Raw genomic sequence first — 20,442 nt, forward strand, 5'->3', positions numbered from 1 at the left:
TAGGGATACGAACTTGATTACTCTGGGAACCATCAGTAGGAAGAGCCAGGCCAGGCCTGGTGGAGGTGTGATGTCTACCAACTAGACCTGTGAGCATGATTCCAAGCAAGAAAGTGAGTCTCAGTGGGAGCAGATATATGGGGGATTTTCCAGGCAAAGAAAAACAACAACAAAACCAAAAACCAAAACCAAAACAACAACAACAACAACAACAACAACAACAACAACAACAACAACAAAATGAACATGAGAGGAGATGGGCTAGCCAAAACTGAGCCCCAGTTTCTAAACTAGATAAAATAAAGGGGTGGTCTTAGCCCATCCTTAGAACATAGTTCACATGGGTATTACTGAGGCTCTGTGGGTGTCTTTTGTCTGCAGTGCCCTCTCTCATGGCCCTAGACAATTTGGAAGCCCTTCTGCTTTGCAAGAACACACATCTGCACCTTAGGTCCATGAACTCCTTCTCTCAGACCCCACCTATATCTTTAGGATTTTTCTTGTATGTTAAGTGAAGACCCATTATCTCCTTTTGGAGTCTTGGAAGGTACTCATGTACTAAGGGTGGGATTTAACTTACCATGATTTTTCATGTCCCTATGAGTAAGTACCTTTCCCTGACATATTAGGCATGCTTTGAATACACTCCCCCACCCCAAAGTTTTTGAAAACCCAACTCATGAATTTGTTAATAATATTTGGAGGTAGACCCATTGTGAAGTAACTAGGACCAGATGAAGTTGTGGGGTGTAGCTAGAGTTTTCTTGCCTTGCCCACAGGACAATCTTTGTTACCCACCAGTCCCACAGCCGCTCAGACCCAACCAAGTAAACACAGAGACTTATATTGCTTACAAACTGTATGGCCGTGGCTGGCTTCTTGCTAACTGTTCTTATAGCTTAAATTAATCCATTTCTACAAATCTATACCTTGCCATGTGGCTCATGGCTTACCGGCATCTTTACATACTGCTTGTCCTGGCGGTGGCTGGCAGTGACTCCTTCTGCCTTCCTGTTCTTTCTTTTCTCCTCTCTGTTAGTCCCGCCTATACTACCTGCCAGTCAGTGTTTTATTTATTGACCAATCAGAGCAACACATTTGCCATACAGAACATCCCACAGTAATGGGGTGGTTAGCTCATGATGACACTGGTGGCTTTATTAGTGGAGGAAGAGACTTCAGTGCTACACTCACCCTTTATGGCCATGTCATACTCCCTGCCATGTTCTGATGAAGAATAAGGCCCTCATCAGAGGCCAAGAAGATTCTCAGACTTCCAGCTTCCAGACTCTTGGGTTATGTCAACCCCAAAAGCCCAGCAGGGTTAGGCTTTTTGTCTACCACCTGGAAAGATTATATTCAATGGCCCTAGGGGTTAGGATGGGAAGCCTAAGGGTTGGTGAGTCTGCTTCCCACTTTTGGAAAAAAAAACCTCATGAATGTCTGTCTTGTTCATGTCTTCAGGTCCTCTCCAGTACAGGCCTGACTTATGTCCCTCCATTTCTCATGCCTTTGGGGAACTTCACCATACACTGCCCCTATACTAAAGTGTACCCCACCACCACCTTTTTCTGCCTCCACAAAATGATTGATTGAGTTCCATGTGCTAGGAGTCCCCATGACCTTGCTCCAGCCTCGGTGTTCCCATGATCTCTTCAGTCTCTGTGATAGGGCTTGTCAGAGGGAACTTCCTGTTTGCACATGCTACCCTCACTGTCTGCACATGCTACTCTCACAGATTGAGCATCTAGACAGGAACAAGGCCTTATCTTTCTAACAGGATGCATGACCTTGATATTACTTTCAGTTAGAGAGAAAAAAACAACAACCAAAAACAAAGACGCAAGGGGCTCTGAAGTTTTGATAGTCACAAGTGAATAATTTTCATGAGTCCTAAAGGAAAGTGTGGGATGAGCAAAGACACTTTATTGTTCCTTGATTGTGGCCATTGTCTTAGTCCAGTTTGTTGTTGAAGTGCCACGGCTTGAGGGATGTATGCTCCAGGAACTCCTTTCTCGTAACTCTGGAGGCTGAAAGTCTGAGGCTGAATACCAGGAGACTGGCTGTTTGGCTAAAGTCCACTCTCTAGTTCTAAGACAGTGTCTTCTCACTGTGCCTTCACATTGTCTGAGGGAGGGTGACAAGCTCATCAAGTTCTTCCTTTATACAGGAAGCAATAGGCCAGTGATGACAGCTCCTTTCTCATGAGCTCATCTGCCTCATGCTAATCATTTTTTCATTACTATAGCAACTGAGATTTTGATCACCTTAGTAGAAGAAAGGTTTATTTGGCTCAGTTTCAGGGGTGTCATGGGTCCTTTAGTCCCAGTGCTTGGGGTTTTCAGTGAGGTGGCACATCATGGTGGGAAGCACATGGTGGAAGATGCTGTTTACTTCATGGTGGCTTAGAAACAAAGACAGAAGAAGGAGCAGGGTCCCAATACCCCAGATGATCTTATTTTTCCTTCCTATGCCTCACCTCCTAAAGGTCACCTCCTAATAATACCCCATGGTCCTCTGGAGAATACCAGTTCCAAACTATAGAGGTCCCAAGAGGCTCTCCTCCCTCACATTGTTGCCTTCTGGGTGATGGCTTCCATGTAGGCATTTTCAGGCGATGAAACCATTCCCACCATAGGCAACCATCAACAGAACTTCTGATGACACTGCAGTTATTGTAAGAATCCAGTAAGTGGACACAGCTCCTTTTGCCACACATGTGTGTAGAGTAGCTGTAGAGAAGTAATACACAAAAGAGAATTGGTTCAAAATGGTAAAGCAGTGTCTAACCAGGATTCAATGTTGATCTTCCTTACTTTGCCTGTTTTTGATAACTAGAAAAGACAGTGTTCTTGTCAAAGCACTGCTGTTAGTTCAAAGTATCAGCTTGGCTTGGTTTGGCCCATGATGGCTTTTGGTGGGAGAATGAGGATGAGCAATGTTTGACTCAACCATGTGTCTTCCTCCTGGAGAAACAACGGCTCCCCCTGTTTCTAAAAGTAGGATCCATTTTTTTCCCTTAAGTATAGAGGCCTCTCCTCAGGACAAATAGCACAGGCATCAAGTGACACTTAGCATTCTTCAGATGAATGTGTGGGTTTTGAATCCAGTGAGACTGAGGTATTATTTTGAAAGAAAAACATTATAGGAAAAACTACTTTACTTCTAAGTATTTTTCATGTTATTTCCAGATTCCTACACACAGCTTCTTGGAGAGGATGATATGCTCCATCTTGTCCAACACTTCTGAGGATGAAGCTGAGAGCAAGGGCTACCGGGCAGACTGTCACCCCAAGTGGTCAGGAGTCAAGAACTATATCCTCCATGCAGTCAGCTGGCTGAAACTCTACGGACAGGTGCTGTTGGGAGCCTGGATGCCCTGAGTGCACCAGGTCTTTCCCCCTCATGTCATTCACTATGTGATTCCGTGACTTTTCCTGGGAAAGACCTTAGGACCTCTACATCTGGTCATTGTGACCTACTCTTACATGCATCCAATGGCCTTAACTCATCAAACTCTCAGCCCCAAGCCACCAAAAGCATGTGACCTAGGCACACATATACACTGTTAGCTAAGAGATCTCTAGATCCACGCTGTGTTTCTGGCATGTGAGATTCCTTGTGCCACTTTAAATGCCATGCAAGCATTAGTTTTGCTTCTGTTTTTTTCCTTGAAAAGGGCAAAAACAATGACTGTGATTTAAAGGCATATCAGCTGTCTCCAGGCATAAGGGGAGAAGTGTGTGTTGGGGGCTATCTCAGAGATGTTGGTGGATAGCAGAATACCCTGATAAATAGAAAGTTGGTAGCCTCCAGAGCTTACAGTGGCCCTGGCCAGCTAACAGCTCTTTTCCTTGAGATACATAGGCACTAGCAGGCCACACTCCCAGCACAGCACCACCCACTCTTTGTCAAATAGCATATCCACTTGCATCCCTTTTGCCTTGGAAAACTCACCCCGATAAAGTCTTTTTCCCTTCCAAACACACATAACTGATAAAAGGGAAGACTATCAAGTAGTGGGTTAAAAAAAATCTACAGAAAAATATGCATGACTGTTCACTTGTTAGAGAGTAACTTCTCCATCACCAAAGTGGCCAAGAGATAGTACTGAAGGGTTAATTAACACCATTAAAGGGTTAATCTGGGCTGCTAGTCAAGTCTTCATCAGTCTACCTGCCTTTCCTTCATGCATATGCTCACGGTCTGATCTGGGCAGGAGACACTTGTGTAACACGATGACTAGCTGCCTGTGGTATCTATCCCTAGATCTGCCACAAAGTGGCACTTAGGGAGTGCTTATTAATGACAGAATACATTTTAAAATGTTTAATTTCATTCAAACCGTCCTCAATGTGCTAGTTCAGTTTTCAAGTTAGATCTTTTTTAAATGAAATGCATAGTTTTCCCTTCTTTTCTTTTCTTGTTTCTCTTGGAGGAATGAGAAAAAGAATAAGGGGAATAATAAATAAGCTGTGTGTTCCTTGTTGACATTTATAATCTTTAGTTTTTGAGTAGACATGAAATCATAATACAATTATAATAGATATTTTAATTGATCAGAAATTAAAAAATCTTGTCCTTTCTAATGGTCCTATTCCTTTTTTAAAAAAATTTATTTTTCTTTATTAAGAAATTTTCTACTCACTCCTCATGCTATCCACATTTTTTTATTCTCTTCCCCCTGTTACTATTTCTTAGGCACAGTATTTCTAATAGGATTGACAATCTATTTTTGTTTCTAAATTTGCAGGTGTTTGACCAGTGGCAGCAGGGTCATCTGCTGCAGAACCTGTTTGCAGGTGTCAGCCACAGTCTGGCGGCCCTTAGGGAACAGTTTAAACAGGGAAGTGAACCACGGAAGGTGGTGGAAATCCTGCACACTGGCCTAATCATCCTGAGTGACAGCTTGGCAGCGGATGGCCCCGGAGACAGCCATCTGCTTCCACAGATGTAAGGCATCTGTATGTCTTTTGTCACTGAGTAGGCTTGATCACGCTGACATTGTAGGAATGTGCAATGATGCTGTTAGAAACAAATCCTGTAAGACCATAGCTAGACATGGATTCTAAGGTAGTATGTGGAAACCTGAGTCTTTTATTGTGTATCACCCTGGGAGACCTATGCAGTCATCTGGACATGGATGTGAATATGTAAAGCGGTCTAAAGTGCTGCCTGGTTGTGGTAGCACACACCTCTCGTCCCAGCACTCAGGGGCATGAGCTCTTTTGGGCTCAGGAGTTCATCCCAGCCTCCGTGACAATAGTCCTTTCTAAAAAAATAACTAACCAAACCAAACCAAAACCAACCAACCAAACAAAGCAATCTTACAAGAGTATAATCACATTGGAGAAGGTGTCAGTTTCCTGAATTTCAGGTTGATGTCTTTGCCTAAAATGAACACATGCACATTAGACCTGTTTTCCCATGAGGTGCATCCTGTATTCCTAGTTAAGGATTGTACGGATCTGAAATATTCACATAGGCTCAGTAATACCTTAGCAGTGGAAAAGGTGGAACTTGGATTTTTTCATTTTTAATATAACCAAGATTAATTTACCCAAATAGTCGCTTCTCTTATAAAACTGGGTATTTTGTCTTAGTGTGTTTTTAGGTGCTGTGGATCTACAGGATAAAACCAACCTGGTCAAGAACAAAGAAGTTGACTGTTGTTGTTGGGGAGGGGTAACTAATATATACACAAGGCTGCAACATGGGAAAGCACAAATTCCAGCCTTCTGGAATGTGCATTAAGGTTTTACACAGTGGCAATGTCTTCAGTGTTTTAAACAGTAGGGGGGCTGAGAAGGGTATTTTCTAGGTAGGAATTCTGATCAGTGCTAGACAAAAAGAAAAAAAAAACCTGTTTCTGGGTCATCGTGGAGAAGGACTTACTGTACAAAAAGTCTACAGAAGTTAACATTGTTTTAAAGATCAGCTTGCATGGGCATGTGTGGGGCCAGGCAATAACTACAACCCTGTTTGCTAGTTCAACCACAGATGTACTTGTGTTTGAGATGTACTTAGTGATGGCTTCACAACTCAGTTTTCTGTTCCAGGGCCAATGCACTCCACTTTGACTGTGTGTGTGTGTCTCTATATATATGTGTGTTGATGTACATATGGATTGTATGCATATGTATGTGATATATGTGTTTTTGTGTTGTATATATATGATGTGTATATATATGTATATATATATGTGTGTGTGATATGTGTAGTTGTATATGTATGGTGTGTGCATCTGTGTCTGTGTATGTGCATGTATCTCTTTGTGTGTAAGTGTATGCATATGTGTATGTATATGTATAGTGTGTGGTGGTGGTGGTGGTGGTGGTGTGTATGTGTGTATGTGTGTAGCAGTTTGTAATAATGTGAATCCTATTAGCCTCTGGGAATAATGCTTTCCTCAGAAGAAAACAGATTTCTTATTTTCTCTAAAAAGCTTGTTTAAGCCCGGGGGTGGTGCATGCCTTTAATCCCAGCCCTCAGGAGGCAGAGGCCAGCCTGGTCTACAGAGCAAGATCCAGAAAAGGCGCAAAGCTACCCAGAGAAACCCTGTATCAAAAAAACCTAAAAAAAAAAAAAAAAAAGAAAGAAACTTGTTTAAACCACAATATTTTGTTCAAATACAGAGTTTCTGGCTCTGTGGAATGCAAATGGTACCACAGTATCATAAGTACATGAGGCTATATTGTTGTTATGATTGCATAGTGAAGACTAACTCTAAATGTCTTAAGCTCTCTCACATTTTCTAGAGTCCACTTAGGATGTAGGTTTTTTTTTTTAATTGAGGGTCTTGTCTCCCACTGAGGGAGATGCCCTGGGCCATGTGGTATTAGGACTGTGGGTAGCAGTGCCACAAAGGATATAGAAAGATGGATACTGCAAACACGGCCTTTAGCATGGCCATTGTTTGGCCTAAGTTAGGTATTGATCCTCCTTTTGCTATAAGAAGCCCATGCTCTTGCCAGATAGCAGCGTGGGACAGGAGGATGTGAAATTAAAAGCATATTTGGAGTCTGTGTAAACATTTAGGGATTGTCCCTGTGCCAATTGGGAGGCACAGGTGAGAGCTATTAGTTCAGCCTGTTGGTTAGTAGTGTGGGCAGGTAGTGCCTGTGCTTCAGCCACCCGAGTATCTGACACTATGACATAGCATGCTTTGTGGGTCCCCTCATGTAAAAAGGAGCTGCCATCTGTGGACCAGGTATAAGTGGCCTGAGACAGTGTGCCCTCCTGAATGTGTGAAGGATGGGGCAATAGTTCCTCTAGGGTTTCAGTGCAGAAATGAGATAGGGAATAGCCAAAATTAAGTAGAAGGAGAAGATCTGAGATACTAAGGGTGGGCAAGCTTGGAAAGTAAGTGGCATCTTCCACTAGTGCCACTTGGAGAGAAAGAACTTGGGAAGGAGGTAAGCTTTTATAAGTTAAGGGATGGGACAGGTTGTGGTGGGAGAAGATAGTGGTGGGTGACCCAAAGGTTAGTTTTTTGATTCACAAATAAGGAGCTCAGCAGCTGCTAAAACATGAATATAAGGTGCCCATCCCCAAGTGGTGAAGTCTAGTTTTTTGACAGGTGTGCCACAGGTACAAAGGAGGGTCCCAGCTGGTGCCCTAGGGCCCCAAGGGCCCTCTCTTTCTGTTACATAGAGGGAGAAGGGACAGGTTAGGTCTGGGAAATGAAGTGCTGGGGCCTGGAGGAGAGTCTGTTGGTGCCTCTGGGAGGTTTTAGTAATGGGGTGAAGGAGGGGTTCATGTGGGGAGCCAAGAGCTGCCTCATATAAAGGGTGAGCAAGGAGAGAAAAAGGTGGGCCTCAGGACCATAGGGAGCCAGCTATTCCTAGAAATGATAGAATCTTCTGTTTAGCATATGGGACTGCAAGTGACTGGATTAGGTGCTTTCTATCTAAATTAATAGCCTTGTGATTTGTGGTAATGCTTAGACCCAAACAGGTGATCCAAGGAGTGGACAGCTGAACCTTGGAAGGTGAGACTCTATGACCCCAGCTAGACAAGAAATATAGGAGAGCAGAGGTGTTAGTTTGGCTAACTTGGAATGATATGCTGCAGAGTAGAATGTCAATTATGTACTCTATGCCTTTAGAGTCAGGGAAACACAAAAGAGTAAGTCAGAGGCTAGGGCCTGACCAAATAGTTGTGGGCTATGTCTGATTCCCTGTGGCAAGACAGTCCAGGTCAGCTGCATGGACAGGTGAGTGTCAGGGTCAGTTCAGGTGAAAACGAAGATATTTTGAGACTGAGGGCTGAGAGGAATAGAGAGGAAAGCATCCTTGAGATCCAAAACAGAAATGGGAGGTTCCTGAGGGGATAGTGGAGAGGAGTGTATAAGGATTGGGGACCACAGAATAGAGTGGGACCACTGCAGAGTTAATGAGCAGTAGGTTCCATTAGACTTCTTACCTGCAACTGTGGGGGTGTTAAAAGGAGAAAAGGTTGGGCAAAATAGCTTTTTTTCTTAGAAGGTCAGAGATGATAGGTTTAAGTTCCCCGAGGCTCTGAAATGAGAGAGGGTTTTGAGCTTGGGTGATATACTGGGTAGGGTCCTGTAACTGGATAACAATGGGGGAATGGTGCCTAGCAACAGAAGGGTTTTGGGTGTCCCCGACTTGGGAGTCCAACTGAGAGGCTGGCAAAGGAAATGACATGCTAGAGCTAGTGGGGTGGGTGGCTACGAGGAGGAAAAGAGGAGCTCTGGTGAGTATGGGGTCAGGCAAGTGGGGGAAGCAAATGAAATGGAAGCTCCTACCTTGGCTAAAAATTCTCTTCCTGTTAAGAGCACAGGGAAAGTTGGCATGACCAAAAATACCCCTGAAAATACAATTAAGTGGTGGAATCTGATGAGGTAGGTAAAGCTGTCTCCCTACCCTGAAAATAGGGAGATGAGAAGGAGATATGGGTCCCCAAAGCTCCTTTAGGACAGAGTAAGTGGCCCCAGTGCCCACGAGGAAGGAAATGGATTATCCCGATATTGTAATGGCTACCCGAGGCTCCCTGTGAGAGATGACAGTTGTTGGGTCAGAGCCTGGGCACCTTCAATCATCCATGGCCAAGACTAGAAGTTTGGTTGTCCATGGCCAAACCTAGAAGGTCGGCTGGAGGGTGGTCTGCATTTGATGTTCCCATGCCATGAGATGCATGGGGGCAGTAAACTGATCAATGGCCCTCTTGGTGGCACTTTGGACACAGACCAGGAGGCCCATATGGGGCAGGGTAAATATAAGCCCAGTGACCTTCTCGACTACATTGAAAACAAGTCCCTAGGTGCTCTTGGGCAGTCACTGCAACCAGTCGGATGGCCTTGGCCAGCATTTGGTATTTTTGTTTATGGGCTTTCTTATCTCTCCCATGGTACACCTTAAAATCCACAGGCTAAGGCTTCTGCCTGTGGGGTCAGGGGTCCTCTCTCTAGATGCTTAAGCTTGGACCTAATGTCAGGGAAGCTCTGCAAAAAGAAATGGGTCATAAGGAGCTGTCTGCCCTCTGGGCTCTCAGGCTCTAGATTAGTAAACTGTAAGACGGCCTTTGTAAGTCAAAATTGATACCGATTTTCTTGTCTGTCCTGAACTATGTCTCGAAGCTTTTCATAGTTTACTGGTTTGAGGGCAGCCTTATGAAGACCTGCTAGGAGGCAGGTCGTAAACTGATCCCTAGCTAGAGAGCCACCTGAGGTGTTATAACCCCACCGTGGATCCCGATCGGGAACTGCCACAGCTCTGGGAGGATGTGCCGCGTTAGTCTGATGGACCTTGTCTGTATGTATCCTAGCCAGTTCCCAAACTCGTTCTTGCTCCTCAGGAAGCAGGTTGTTAGTTAGGATCATGTATATATCCTGAAAGGTGAGATTACAGGATTGGGTGATATACTGGAATTCTTTAATAAAAGAGTTATAATTAGATGTATAAGAACCCAGTTTTGTTTTTTTTTCCTATCTGAGACAATTCTGCTAATGAGAAAGGGACATGTACCTTAACTAGTCCATCCACCCTGGCTACCTCTCCCAAAGGGAGGATGGTCACTGGGTTGGTTTGACTAGGGTGGGGATCCTTAGCAGCTTTAGGATGCATGACAGGGGGAGTAAGGGTAGGAGCCAGAGTCTGGCGGTTGGAATGGCCTGGTAGCAGAGAGGAGGAAGGGGCTGGAGGAGCCGAAGGAACAGTCGCTGGAGGAGAGGAAGGAGCGAGAGGTCAGAAAGGCAGTAGTTCATTAGCAGGGTCTACAGCAGTGGTGAGAGGTTCCTCTGGTTCGGGTTGCAGAGCTAGGAGCATGTAGGCTGATGAATACGAATCAAAGAGAGGGTGTGGAGCTGAGAGAGAAGAAAGCTTGGCTATAAGGCAACTCTTTCCATTCACCCACTTGCTGACAGAAGTTAGATAACTCCCATAAAATATTGGGGTCCAAGGAGTCCTTAGGTGGCCATTTTTATTGTGCAGGATATTTAGGCCATTTTTTTTTAGTGCAGAGGCGGATGCACTTAAAAGTTTGTAAGTAAGGCATTAAGCTGAGAGGTTTGAAGGTTTCTAAAAGGTATCCCAGAGGAGATACCTTTTAGAAGTGGGGCTTATGGGATTGGATTCCGCATGGCTGTGGCAGAGAGAAAAAAGAAAAAAATAAACGAGATCCAATGCTACAATATCTCAGGCATCCCAGAGTTAATTAAGCAAGGATCAATTAAGAATGGCACAAGTCACTCAGTGTTCTGTCAAACAAAGAGCGAGGGTCAGGGTGGTAACCTGAAGGATGAAAGTCCAAGAGACGAGAAACCAATGAAAATGAGGCTTCAGACCACAGTCGGGGGAATGGCGGAGTGTGTGTGTGTGTGTGTGTGTGTGTGTGTGTGTGTGTGTGTGTGTGTGTGTGTGTGTGATAGTCAGCAATGGGGGCTGACCGCAGCTGATAAAGACCATGGATGGGGGTACCCCACTTTCAAGGACATCAGAGGGACACCAGACGGACGATCAATAGTCATTCCCACGGGTCCAGGGAAGTGTTTACACTGACTGGTAAAGGGAAAACTCACCAATCAAAGTAGTCATCAGTGTTGTGCGGATTGATCTGGCGGCTGGGCAGATGGCAAGTGGGTAGCTGTAGATGAACCAACCTCGGTTCAGGATCCTGGTACAGGTGTGCCAGGAGAGCCTGTTTTGTCACGGCACCAGTGTTATTTATTTACTGACTTTATTTACCTGACGAAAGAAAACACGAGGTACAACATAACCCACTATAAGAGTTTTTTATTAGGGAAGGGAAAGGATAGATGTGAGTAGGCCTACCCAAGAGAAACATGTGGAGACAGAGTAGGGAGCAGGTGGGGCCTGCTTGTGTAGGTCACCTTGCGCATGCGCATATGGGCTTACATAGCTATGCCACACATGCGCATAGATTACATGACCACGCTGCTCACGGATTACGTAGGACACAAGGCCCTGGAGTGACTAAGCATTTTGCCTGACTGCTGACTGCACGTATGGTCATGTGACTCCAGAAGCAGCCAGGGATAATAACGCAGGGGTGCCCTGAAAGAGAGAAGGACAAAGGGCAGGGATGTCAGTAGCTTCAGGCACAGGGCAGTGTATTGTGATCTTAAAAAACTGTCTGGTTGGTTTGTTTGGGAAATCTCAGGGACCAACAGTTACATAATGGACATTAATAAACAGACTATAGTAAGTCACCTCAGTTATCTTACAGACCCCAAAGGCCTCCTGACACTTCAGCCCAGGGTCTTGACTGTTCTCTGACACACAAGAATGAAATCCAAGGAAGGTCCACTTGGTCCTTGGTTCATTCAGATTAGGGAAGCTGAAGGTTTCCCTATGTGCTGTCCACCAAGCCACAGCCAACCTCTCTGCGTAGTCAGGTTCAGGGCTTGATGCCGCCTTTGCTGTCTACTGCTGAGCGCACAAGTCAATCGGCTCGAGGAATCTCCTTTTCCATTCAGACACCACCAGTGCTACACCTAATGCAGAATTGCCCCCCCCCCCATGGCTGTCTCGGCAACGAGCAGATCCATCACTTGTGTCATTCTGGCCCTTCTGTCAGCTTCCCTGGGGCCTCAGCCATGCTATCTGGTAATGGCCACCAAACAGTCTCTAAGGCTTTACCTAGTTCCTAAACCAGTGATCTTCTGGAGATGTTGCACTGCCCAGTGGCCTCATCTCTTCACTCTACAGAAAGGTTAGCCTGCCAGCCTTGCTAAACTGCTCTGATGGACAGAGAGGCCCCTATGCAGACAATGCCCATGCTCAGTGAAGGGTATTCCCACTTCTTCCACTAGCATCCGAATCCGTCTTTGCTTCCTTCTCCTAAACCTTCCTCCATCTTCCTCCTCTTCACAGACCCACTGATTTTCTTACATGGAAGTCAAATGTCCCTTGTACAACCTTCAAGACTTCATAATCCCTTTCATTAATTCCACTATTTGTGGAGTTTTCTCTTCTTCCTCTCCGATCCCTTTTCCTCCTCCTCTTTCTCGTCTTTCTCCTCTTTTTCCTCTTCCTCTTCTCCTCATTTCTTCCTCTCCTCCTTCTCCTCTTCCACTCCTCTTCTCCTCCCCTTCTCCTCCTCATGGAGTCCCATCTCAACGTGGATATGTGTGGTTGAAACTCTGGCCACTCTCTCTCTGGTGTCCTTTCTTACCTGTTATGATTATGACTGACCACTCTTCTGTTTGGTTCTTGTAGCACTCTTGGGTATGTAGGGACTTTTGCCACTGCTTCAGCAATACCTCTCATCTCTGTTTAAACTTTGTTTCTTAGTATATGCACTTGTATTAAATCGAGCAGCCACTTGCTGCCAGGCTTCTTTAAGATTCTCATTCAGCCTTGGCAGGAAACTGATTGTCTCTGATCCCAAGTATTGGCCCAGGAAATCACACTTGTTTTTTCATCCATTGTCTCCATAGCCAATCTTTCACATCTTCCTCTGAAGTCACTGCAGACTCTCTTTCTTGAGATGCTGTCTATTCCTGCCAAGTTGGGCAGCTGGGTCCTGGGAGCACTTCTTCTGGGCTCTGATGCATAGCAAAGATTCTGGCAACATGGATTTTTAGGTTATTCCTACGCACTCCAGCAAGCCTGACTTGTCAGACACACATAGAGCTCTTTGCTTACAGATGTGGTCCTAGAAATCCCTTGATTGTCAGAGCTTGAAGCAGCCCAGATTCAGATTCCATACCACATGGTGGGTGGTCTTTTCCACTTGGAGAGGAAAAGAAGACACAGTTGTTTCCCCCTTTCGCATTCTTTCCATGAGCCCATCTACTTGTTTCTCAGCACCTAGAGTGTCTTAGAAAGTGAGCCATCTGTCCTTGCTTCATCCCTTGGAAGGCTCAGTTTAAGAAGCTACCATTCAGGCTGGGTAGAAAGAGGCGGTACCTCCAGGGTGATAGACTGGGGATAGTTTCTCCTTCCTGCTGATTCCTTATAGGAGAAACACCACCAGGACCCTCTCTGCAGTGATGGAATCCAACAGTGGCCGTAGAATGGAAGCCACTATTTGTCAAACTTGTACTTTACCCAACACTGGTGAGATGCTCTGAGGAGGCCAGGTGGAGCAGGTCTGAAAAAGTCCAGATACAGAGAAGCAGTGCAGCTGCACCCAGGCTTCAGGCTGGGGAGTGTCATGCTTGGGCTCTTAGTAGCCACATCGCTCATCTTTTGTCCCTCATCTGGGCATCCTTTTCCTGGTTGAAGATGCAGTATGCTCCCGTGAAGATGCAGAGAGCCTGGGGGTTGGCTGCTCTGCGAAGCCCTCCTCACTGTGGCTTTTCACTCTCCCACACTGGTTTCCATTTCAGCTTTTTCTTAGTCTCAGTTCGCAGATTATTTCCTTTTTACTTTTTAAACTGCATTACTTCCTGCATCCTTTTGAGCCACACATCATCCATCCTTCCACACAAATTTTAAGACAGAGCATCCGTTGGACCTCTGCCTCTTCTTGTAGCCCCAGCTCCCCAAGCAGGAAGGCAGAGGCAGATGGGTATTGCTAGAGATTCAGTTCGCAGTGGTTTTTCTGCCAGGCTTTCAAGGCAAACATCTTAAAAAGAATTTTTCTTACAGCAGGCCCCAGGTTGAATGCTCTTTCTGCCTAGTTAGCCCAACCCCTCAGGCATTGGAGGCGTCAAGCAGTTTTACAGGTTTTTTTCTTTCTTCCTTTGATCTTAGAGACTCTTAACTTAGCCTATGTAGGATTCCTTTGACGGGTCTTTTATGCCACTTTTATTCCTTTGATGGGTCAATATTTTGAAAGTCAGATTAATTTTCTGTGCCGCATAACTGTAAGCTTTAAGGCATTAAAAAGTAAGTCTCCCTGAACTGGCCTTGAACTCACAATGAACTTCTGCATTAGCCTGCCAAGTCCTGGGCTGATAGGCATAAACTGTCATTCTCATCAACACAAATATTTGTAAACGTCAACTGATGCTTCATCCCAATTTTTACCTGCTTCACACATTTCTGGAGGTAAAGAGAGTATTTAATCTGAGCTTGCTTCCTAAAAGAATCTTCCCAGTGGAGGATTCAACAGCTGACCCCGCAGTTTGTCAGGAACCCTGTTAGGTGCTGCAGTGGGCCTTGCAGTCTGTGAGTACACATCCCTAAGCAGTGGGGCATTGCCCTTTGCTTCATCTTCTGAGCTGGTGCATTGACTTATTTTTTTGCCCCCAGATTCCAGAATCTGGGCAAGTTGCAGCGTGTGATGTCAGACCTGTTCCCGTGGCCATTTCTGAAGAGATTGCCCCTGCTGGATACTGTTCTCAGGAATGTGGTCGCCCAGGATTTGCATTTTGTTCAAGGTGAACTAGCTCTGCTTTCATTTGTCACCCACTGACCATGGGCAAGTGAAACAGTTACTAGAAAGTGGGCGGACTTGTCCCTTTCTGATGTGTTAATGAAGTTTTGAGCTGAGTTTTGTTGGTGTGTCATATACACTTATTTACTGCTACAGCGCCCTCAAGAACGTTTCACAGAGAACATGCCAGGCTGCTGTCACAATGAAGGCCACACTGTTCAGCAGAGCCTGCTGTGTGGTCTAGGGCAAGCCATTTCATGGGGTGGTTTAACTTTTTCACTGACATCTGCCCTATGGTTCTGGATGAAAATGCACCCAGGACACTGCATAAGGGCATTGGTGCCTCTGCTTGCCTGCCCTCTCTGCTGTTCAGAGCCTGTGTGGGATCTAGATTTTTCTAAGAGTGCAGAATGCCCTTTTTTGAACTTCCACCAACTGCCAGGTGTTCCTTCCGCCCTAGTTCAAAGGAAGCAACTTTACACTTTGACCTTCATGGGCCAAATTCTTTTCTCCCTCCTAGGGAGAAGAGAGAAGAAAGTGAGAAGGGGCATTGCTTTAGAAGAAACTGCTCTCATGACAAAGCACTCACACTATTGAGTTCTCAGAAAGGATAAAATAACAGTCCGTGATGTTCCCGTTCATAATCTTCTAATAAGATTATGAAGTAGTTGATAGCAGGTCGGGTGCACTGAAATTCATATTTTTGGGATTCACCTTAATGTCTCATGGTTATGGATACAAGCCATGATTAAAGAAGCCTAAGTCAAGTGGAAAGTGAGTCATGTTTCTGTCTCGCAGGAGTCCTCAGTTACCTGGAGATGTCAGCAACGGATTTTATACCTGGTGCTCCTGATAGCTGGAGACTAGAACAGGATGCATTCTTTTGGGGGCTAAAGCAGGTAAAGATTTTACACAAACCCTTTTCACAAAACATTAAAAAAATCCCAAACCATATTTAGCTTTGCCTGTTGTGAGTTTTACTGGTAAAATAAGGAGAATAGACAGGTTTTTGAAGAATTCTGGGCTTCAATTGAACATGGCTACTGTTTCTATCTGTAGTTCTTGATTCCATGGGGAGCATCAGTGAGCGTTCCTAAATGTTCCCTCTTTCCATCCTCATTAATTTTTCAGCTGTTGACAAAGAATGCTTCTGCCACTTGCCTGAATGGACACTTGTCCCAGGAGGCAGCCCTCCCCACTGGGAACGCCAGCATCTGGAGGAGTCTCTGGGGAGTGCTATGCCACATCCCCTCGTTCGATGAGACCAGTGTTTTAAAGGAGCTGCTTCTCGCAGTGAAGGATGCTGTAAGTACCCACCATTAGATCTCTCCAACAGAGCACCAACTGGGCTCCTGTTAAAGGATGAGTCATCCACCATGCTAATATTGACCCTGGGATTTGAACTTGCTAAGTATTGGCATTACTAAAAGGGTACTGCTACCCGAATGGTGGCTGCTCATCAGTTCTATCCCTCCTGACTACTTGGGTGTGGTGGTGCATACTCTCTGCCACAACCTACCTGGCAATCTCTGAGAGTATTGTAAACTTTCAAAAACACACATCTGCCTCCCAGGTTGCCTAGTCCCTTGCCCACTCTGTTTCTAGTTGCATATAGTAAAGAAAGTACAGAGCGAACATCAGCAGTCTGTAATCGTACAGCATCTTGTAGCTATGGCTTTAGTGATGAGAGAATTCGAAAGCCACCCTCTTCCCCTGCCACTGCCTAGGATCCAGGCAACCATGCTGAACATTCATACAGACTGTGGAATGCTTAGGAAGATGATTATGTCAACTTTAGCACATATTTTCTTACCAAGAACTAAAATGTATATTCTTAGGTTTATCATTTTGCTCCTCTCACAAACTCCTGCCCCTTAAAAAATTCTTCCTTATATTCATTAGAATATGAAATGAGTGAAATAATGAAACAAATAAAATAGAAATGATGTCGGAGCAAAATGAAAGAGTAAATAAGAGTGTGTACATAGTCAAGTCCTTCACTGTCTTCTTGGCATCTTTAACACATGCCAAGGGATGTGCAACACAAACATGAAGATCTTCTCTGACTTGAGCAGGGCAGAGAACATGAGTGCAAAGCAGTTGAACATCTGGAAGTTTCCCCAGAGAAGTTTACAAGTTTTAAATGTGGAGGAAAACTTGGAAGCTAAGAAAATCATAGAGGATGCTAGTTAGACAGAAAGTTAATCTGAAGTTATAGGGGGGATTGACTCAGAGGGATCTGCAGGTGGCAGGCATGTTTCTTCAGCTGTATGAGAAAGCTTTTCAGCTAGAAGTTAGGTGATCTGTCCTACCAAACCATTCCAAAGCTTAGTGATTGAAAACAAAACACATTCTATGACCTTTCATGATTTTGGAGGCCGAAGGGGGCTCAGTCAGGTGGAGTTCTCATAGGCTTACAGATGTTCAGCTATTATCTTGTGGTCATAGGGGCTGGAATAGGGGAGCTTAGCTAGACATCAAAGTCATGGGGTTTATATTTTCTCTATAATAACTCCATGTGGACTTCCTTGATATTCAAGGATTCCAAATACGGCAAGAAGGAAAGTTTTCAAATTATATGACAGCTACTCAGAATGGAATTAGTACAAGTCACTTTGCTGCATTTATGGACCAGTGAGAGTCAGAGCCCAGCCTCGAGGGATAGGAGAGGGTTACCAAGAGGGTGTTTATCAGGTCTGGTTTTTTGAGGACTTTGTTAAGTGTCCTTCTACCACATTTCGGGAGACCACCCAACATACATGGCTATGACACTAGCATATCTATTAGGTGCCTAATAAAGTGGGAGATAAAGAACCTTACTTTATTATTGGGTAAGACTTTATTTGAGGGCTGTAACTTTGGACATGAGTAAAAGTTCATGTCTAGAACTGTGCCTCGGGATCATTCTCCTACTGTTCACATGGAAACCCTGATAATTGAGTATAGGGGCAACATCTGAAGTGCCCACTTGAAACGGCTTAGCTTTTGACAGGTGATGTTTTCTCTTTCATTTAAGGGTCATAGTTTGCAAGAAGTCATTGCAGGACATACAGATGGACCAGTTTCAGAACATGATGGGCATTTAGGCTGGCAAGATCTTGGGACTCAGCTGTCAGAAGTGAACTTTACCTGTTCTCGGATCTTCAAGCTGCCGGGAGCTGCTGCCTCACCTGAGAGCGGTATCACTCGTGGTGGCTGTGAGTACCAGCTTGTCTCCACAGTGTAAGTATGTGTTGGATAAGAAACTTTTCAGGACTTTGACACTGGCAGGATGTCCATCATATATTCCATCCCTAAAGAACAGAATACAAAGATATTGCAAGGGAAGTAACCTGTTGCTATTCTAAGAGATTTTCTAAAAACTGTGACACATTAAACGGTTTCCATGTTTAACCACTGACAACCTTTCATGACAAACCCAAAGTCTGTGTGTAACCAAGGCTGAAGTTTTTCACATAGTTAGAATCTTCATATAGGAGACTGTTCAAATGAGCTTACCTTATTTCTATTTCATGACCCGTTACATCAATAGCCACTTTCTGTGGCTTCTAAAGAGCCTGTACCAAAGTATATCAAATGGGGATGTATTTTTCTCAGCCTCCAAATTTGTTTTATGTTGTTGCATTTGTTTTCTCTATTTACTCTTTTTTTTGTGTGTTTAATGTATTATCATAAATGGTTCTTTCTCATTTTCCAAATCAGGGTAGAGGAATTAATAAATGAATAAATATTAAGTAAGCTATTTAAGAGATTTTAATTACTTTTTTATGTGGACTGTCAGACATTTGCATGCATGGTCTTCAGGTGGGCTTGTAAGTATATGTCAGTGTGAAAACTGTTAGTAAGTTCTGGTTTTCTGTATTCTTTTGGCTTCAGGATGTCTCACATTCTTGAGGAAGCACAAGGGTCCCTGCAGCAAGTGTTATACTGGCAAATCTTCTCAGGGATCATAAGGAAGACGTGTGAATTGGCTCAATATGTGAACATGCATGGAAGTTTCCAGAACAGTCTGCCGTGTAAGTTTGGAGGTCTTGATGATAGGAATGTGTGGTGCTTTCCCCACTTAGAAAGATAGAGTTGCATTATGAAGTGTTGCTGTGCATCATGGAGGGAAGGCTGAAGTGGAAGTCCCTCCAAACCCTGCTAGCGATTATGTTTACTGTGTTCAGGGTCTCACTGAAGTTGTGGTCAGACTCCCCTACTCAGTCCTTTGTCTGGCCAGGCTCTCCCAGCACTAGTCATAGAGATCTTTTTCACCCTCAAAATTGTCCTTGTTTAGATGAAAATATTTATTTTTCAAACTGTATTACTTCACTGAGTGTTTTGATTATATTAATTCCTCCTCTAACTCTTCTCAGATCCATTCCTTTCCCTCCTCATCCAACTTTGTATCCTTTTGTAAGTGTTTAGAACCCATCAAGACCAATTTGTGCTACATAAATACCCTTGAATGTGTGATCTTCCACTTGAGTATGGTTGACTTACTATAGGCTATACTCCTAGAGAAAACCTAATCCCAGCAGCTAACAATCGTCAGTAGCTCTCTGGCAAGGGGTGTGATTGTATGCTCAGCTCTCCTCTCCATACAGGGATTTGCTCTCGCTTGGGCTTGCACAGGTCTTGGGTGTGCTTTCACAACTGTTGTGACTTCATATGTGCAGCTGCCCTGCTGTGTCCAGAAGATACTCTTTCCTTGAAGTCATCCACTTTTGGCTCTTACACTCTTTCTACGCCCTCTTCTGAAATGATCCCTGAGCCTTGGGATGGAGGGTGTGGTATATATGTTCCTTGAGAATTTTGCAGTGTCTTATTCTCTGCCTTTCATCTCTTTGTGGGTCTCTGTGTTAATCAACAAATAGGATTTTCTTAGATAAGGATTGAGAGATGAATTGATTTATGAGTATAATGATAAGTCATTATGGGTTAGTTTATTACTATATTCATTTAGTAAAATATAGTATTAGGTTCTTCTCTTGAGTCTATGACTTGTCTAGCTATAGTTTCTTGGCCCAACAATGGTGCCAGGTATGGGTTTCATCTTGTGGAACAGAACTTAAATCCAAACAGAAAAGGAGATGATTGGTTACTCCCATGATGTCCATGTCTCTATTGCACCAGGGGACATGTCATGCCAGGCCAGTCATTAATGTTGCTCACAGAATTCACAGCTAGCAATGGGAATTTCTTATTCCTTCTCTGGTTTTCTTTTTTCCTTCTCCAAACTGCTGTCTTTACAGGCTGCCAGAGAACCTTCCTCCTTGGCTCTCAGTTGTAAACCTGTACCCCATAAGACAGACACATTTTGCAGTTCTTTCAGGTTATACTCTGAAGGCTCTGAACTTCAGGGTGCTGGGTTGTTGGAAGCATCCTCCTGGACTGGATGATCATCCTACATGTTAGCCGTTCTCCTTTACCACCCCATCTTCCTTCTCAGCACCTATTCTTGCCTGTAGTCTTTATTTTTCTATTCCTGATGGTGTATTTTTCAAGTGCATTTTTCTTTTCTTACAGATAATGTCAAGATTCCTTTCTTAATTCCAGTATTCTGAAATTTCATGGAGACTTCAGTAAATATGAACTTTGAAAATGGCATTATGCTGTATACTCAGTAGGTCCTTTCTACTTGATAATGAC

At 44.2% G+C, this 20,442-nt stretch overlaps 1 protein-coding gene across 1 annotated transcript in view; it reads left to right on the top strand.

Moving 5' to 3' along the window:
• The window catches only part of Abca13 (ATP binding cassette subfamily A member 13), a 432,541-nt gene that overhangs the window by 61,806 nt on the left and 350,293 nt on the right, over positions 1-20,442 (top strand). Inside the window, exons 9-15 of the mRNA XM_076545963.1 lie at positions 3,192-3,356; positions 4,754-4,953; positions 14,685-14,812; positions 15,607-15,707; positions 15,940-16,113; positions 17,825-18,030; positions 18,685-18,824. Of these exons, the coding sequence (XP_076402078.1) occupies positions 3,192-3,356; positions 4,754-4,953; positions 14,685-14,812; positions 15,607-15,707; positions 15,940-16,113; positions 17,825-18,030; positions 18,685-18,824 (1,114 nt within the window). The remainder of the gene's footprint in view (positions 1-3,191; positions 3,357-4,753; positions 4,954-14,684; positions 14,813-15,606; positions 15,708-15,939; positions 16,114-17,824; positions 18,031-18,684; positions 18,825-20,442) is intronic.

Source organism: Peromyscus maniculatus, chromosome 10 (assembly GCF_049852395.1).
Source record: "Peromyscus maniculatus bairdii isolate BWxNUB_F1_BW_parent chromosome 10, HU_Pman_BW_mat_3.1, whole genome shotgun sequence".
Taxonomy (NCBI): domain Eukaryota; kingdom Metazoa; phylum Chordata; class Mammalia; order Rodentia; family Cricetidae; genus Peromyscus; species Peromyscus maniculatus.